This window comes from Eublepharis macularius, chromosome 1 (assembly GCF_028583425.1).
Source record: "Eublepharis macularius isolate TG4126 chromosome 1, MPM_Emac_v1.0, whole genome shotgun sequence".
In the NCBI taxonomy this organism is placed as follows: domain Eukaryota; kingdom Metazoa; phylum Chordata; class Lepidosauria; order Squamata; family Eublepharidae; genus Eublepharis; species Eublepharis macularius.
This window is the reverse complement of record NC_072790.1, coordinates 155,631,430-155,634,663: the sequence shown is the minus strand read 5'-3', so window position 1 is coordinate 155,634,663 and position 3,234 is coordinate 155,631,430. Positions and strand designations below refer to the sequence as shown.

General features: G+C 47.0%; 1 protein-coding gene across 1 annotated transcript; it reads right to left on the bottom strand.

Annotated features, from left to right (window-relative positions):
* Positions 1 to 363: 363 nt before the first annotated feature.
* Positions 364 to 2,664, bottom strand: LOC129324757 (myb/SANT-like DNA-binding domain-containing protein 7). Its single transcript, XM_054972146.1, has 4 exons — positions 2,160 to 2,664; positions 1,271 to 1,354; positions 945 to 1,010; positions 364 to 866 (listed from the first exon to the last, which is right to left on the bottom strand). Exons 1-4 carry the CDS (start codon positions 2,662 to 2,664, stop codon positions 364 to 366), a joined length of 1,158 nt encoding a protein of 385 aa, XP_054828121.1.
* Between the last annotated feature and the right edge of the window lie 570 nt (positions 2,665 to 3,234).

Sequence of the window (3,234 nt, the reverse complement as noted above, 5' to 3'; positions counted from 1 at the left end):
AAAGTTCAATTTGGAGCTACCCGCAGGAGGAGCTTTGACTGCTTCTGTAGAGCAGTCAAAAGTTAGAGAGGTAGTTATAGGCACACATTGTAAAAGCAACATTCTAGCTTTGCACGTTTTTTAGGAAAAAAGCATGGTTTTTAACCCTTTTTTTTTCAACAATCAACAGATCACTCACCAGAAGTGCTTAAAAATGGATACGTTCAGCAAAACAATGTACAAACACATTGACACCCTTGTGACAACAGCATGGTGCACAATTTTGTTTTCAAAGCTACCATATGACGCTGGTAATCTTTAGCACTGAGGACCGGTTAGATCACCAAACCCACACGGACGCCCACAGATAAAAAAGGGAGGTTCTCAACATGAGGGATCAAATCTCTCCCTTTTTTTAATTACCCATGCTCTCTTTCGCAGTGGAACTTCGGGATGCCTGATTTGTCTTCTATTACTTGGGGAATTTTCAATACTTGCTGGGACTGCTCCAGCTCTCTGCTCCTTGACAAAGAGTTCGGTCAAGGAGTAGAGTGCAGTGACAGCCTTATTGAGACCCTCCGCATTTCTATTTTGTGCCTCAACAAAAGCTCTTCTGTCCTCTTTGGCCTCCATGATAATATCCTCATGCCATCGCGTCTCTGAATCCATAGCTGAACGCCAATGTGTGGTCGCTTCCAGAAGTTGTCTGCGTTCCTGTCTTTGTTGCAGATCCTCCCTCTGAGCCTGAGACAGCATCTTCTCAGCAACACTTGTTAGAAGTGAGACACGCCTGGTCCTGGTACGAGCTTTCTCCAAGCGCGTGGCTGGAGAAAGTTGTGCCGTTGTTGCCATGGGTCGTTCTTCCTCCTGTGGATTTTCTCGAACACCTGTGAAGAAGCACAAGGATATATCTCTCTCTGTTATTCAAGGAGCACTCTAAGCTCACCAGCATTGGGGTGTCCTACCTTGGGCATCTTCCAGTTCCTGACCCAGCACCTCAGGGAAGTCCTCAATCTGTGTCATGTCTTGATCTGGACAGAAGGAAATAGATTTTGATCACGACGAGGAGATAATTGGTCAAAACAGCTAAAAAGGCACACTTCAACGATGCATCCCCCAAAGAACATCATTGAAGACACTAATGCCGCATCTCCACCCTCCAAAAATGAACACTTATTTGGGGATGTTCTTGAAAAATGACGATGTGCGTCGGCACACCCCCATTCTCAACGGCTGTCCATGCCTGACCGTTGTCGAGATGCACCCCATGGTTTTCTTGAATTTTCCTTACCATCTGTGGTGGGATCTTCCTCGCAAGCCTGGCCAGAATTGAGTGATCCGTCATCTGTGGATGTATCGGTCTCCGTGGGAGAACCTGAACGCAGCACACAGAGAATGGGAGGTTAGTTGTCTTCATATGAATCGAACCAAATGCCTTTATTGGCATACCAGGACATACATATGCACAGTTTTCCACAGTCATAAGTCTTATTCTTTATAGTTAATATTCAAAAGTGGTCCAACATTTGACGTCTGTCGCTTGAGCAGTTGTGGAACATCTTTCGACCGCCATCCTGACAATGTCATTATTAAAAATCTCAATAACCTTTTCCCCTCCAACAATGCTCTCCTCCTCTGCTCAACATTCAAGTGAAACCTGAAGTTGAATCGATGAACTCTATTGAAGAAGATGCGTTGTCTCAACGCCCCCACCATCCGATGACCCAGCAGCGGGCTAACGGTGGCAACACATCATGCATCTTTGGGGGCAAGGTGTGGATGACCGCGTAGCCCATTGACTGAACACTCAGGTAAAATGTCAAGAATGCGCAGAGATGCGAAATCTGCCCTTGAGTCCGTAAAGAGTGTGCGCTTTGAAAAATGGCACTGCCAGAATTGATAACAAGCCTAGGGAAAGCAACCTTCCTGCCCTGTCATATCTACTTTTTGAACCCTTCCCTCGCACTGGCCCCCTTTCCCTAGAACCCAGACAAAATAAAAATTTTTTACAGCAGGTTTCGCCAGAAAGAACTCATTACTTAACCGTTCAATGACAGTGCACAGAACGGGCCGGCCAAGGGAACATCCCACTGACATTATTGATATGTGTAGGCCATTTTCCACCTGCCCCCTTCATTCACAGCAAGGTACTCTCATATTGCTCTGTAATAGCAACTTGCCTGAATCACTGGGCATTGCGGTGTGGACCTCCTGGAGATTCAGTGTCACCATCGGATGCGTGAACAGCTCCTCCGATCCCTCCCAAATAGCATTGTTTCCGTTGAGTGATGGATTTGGGTTCATGTTTTTCTCATGGCCTGCAGACTGTAGTTGAAGACTTCTCACCACCCTTTGCGGCCTGATGCTAGCATCGCCTCTGAAAATCCTTGCGAGTTGGGCATAAAAGGGGCATGTGGCGGGGGCATTTCCAGATCTTCCATTGTGAGCCACAACCCTCTTGTATTCCTGTCGCAAAGCTTTGGTCTTAGTTCGGCATTCTAGCGCAGTTCTTGCATGGCCTCGTGACACCATCTGCTCCGCGATGCGGTCAAAAACATCAATGTTTCGATGACAGTTTGTCAGCGCCTCTTGTACCTTCTCTTCTCCCCAAAATTCCAAGAGGTCCAGGGTTTCCTTCTCCCTCCAGGAGACACCTCTTCCCCCGGATGATTTTGGTGCTGCCATGGTCTCGAACAACTGCCTGGGAGTGAATGGTTGTTTCTGAGAGTGGTACATTTGAAATTCCCGCCCGGCAGATCTCGATTAACCATTGGTCCGCTGTGGTCACGTGATCAAAAGAGGCGTGTAGAGTCAGCAGAACTGCATGACTGAACCGCCCGCCATAACAAAACGCATATCAAAAATAGCGTTTCAATGAGACCTAGCCTGCCATGTCACAGTGTCAAAAATGTCTCTACGCACCCACGCGAGGAATTCTCGCTGAGGTTTTCCTGTCAATAGTAGAGAGTGAAAAAAAAATCGACTTTCTGGTTGGGGAGGCGATAGGGTATTCTGTGAATAACGAGTCCAACAGGCGCAGAGTTTCACCATGGAATCACTCTTCTTGGGACAACTACAGTGATAAACCATAGCAATTCAGAGGGGTGTGTGTGTTTGGTGCGGCGCACGCAGAAACGGAACATAATGTTTGCTAAAGGAGAGAGGGTTTGAAGATGGGGGTATGATCTTTCAGCAGACGGTTCAAACGAAAATTGCTGAAATGTCATGCTCACAATCGGGGGGAAAAAATGGCGG

Bases quoted from the DNA above. Each gene is read 5' to 3' on its own strand.
- LOC129324757 (XM_054972146.1), bottom strand. From the start codon at position 2,664: ATGGCAGCACCAAAATCATCCGGGGGAAGAGGTGTCTCCTGGAGGGAG. The intron at 1,355-2,159 runs GCAAGTTGCTAT...TGCTGCGTTCAG, and splicing joins CGCAATGCCCAGTGATTCAG to GTTCTCCCACGGAGACCGAT. The intron at 1,011-1,270 runs GTAAGGAAAATT...CCTTCTGTCCAG, and splicing joins GGAAGATCCCACCACAGATG to ATCAAGACATGACACAGATT.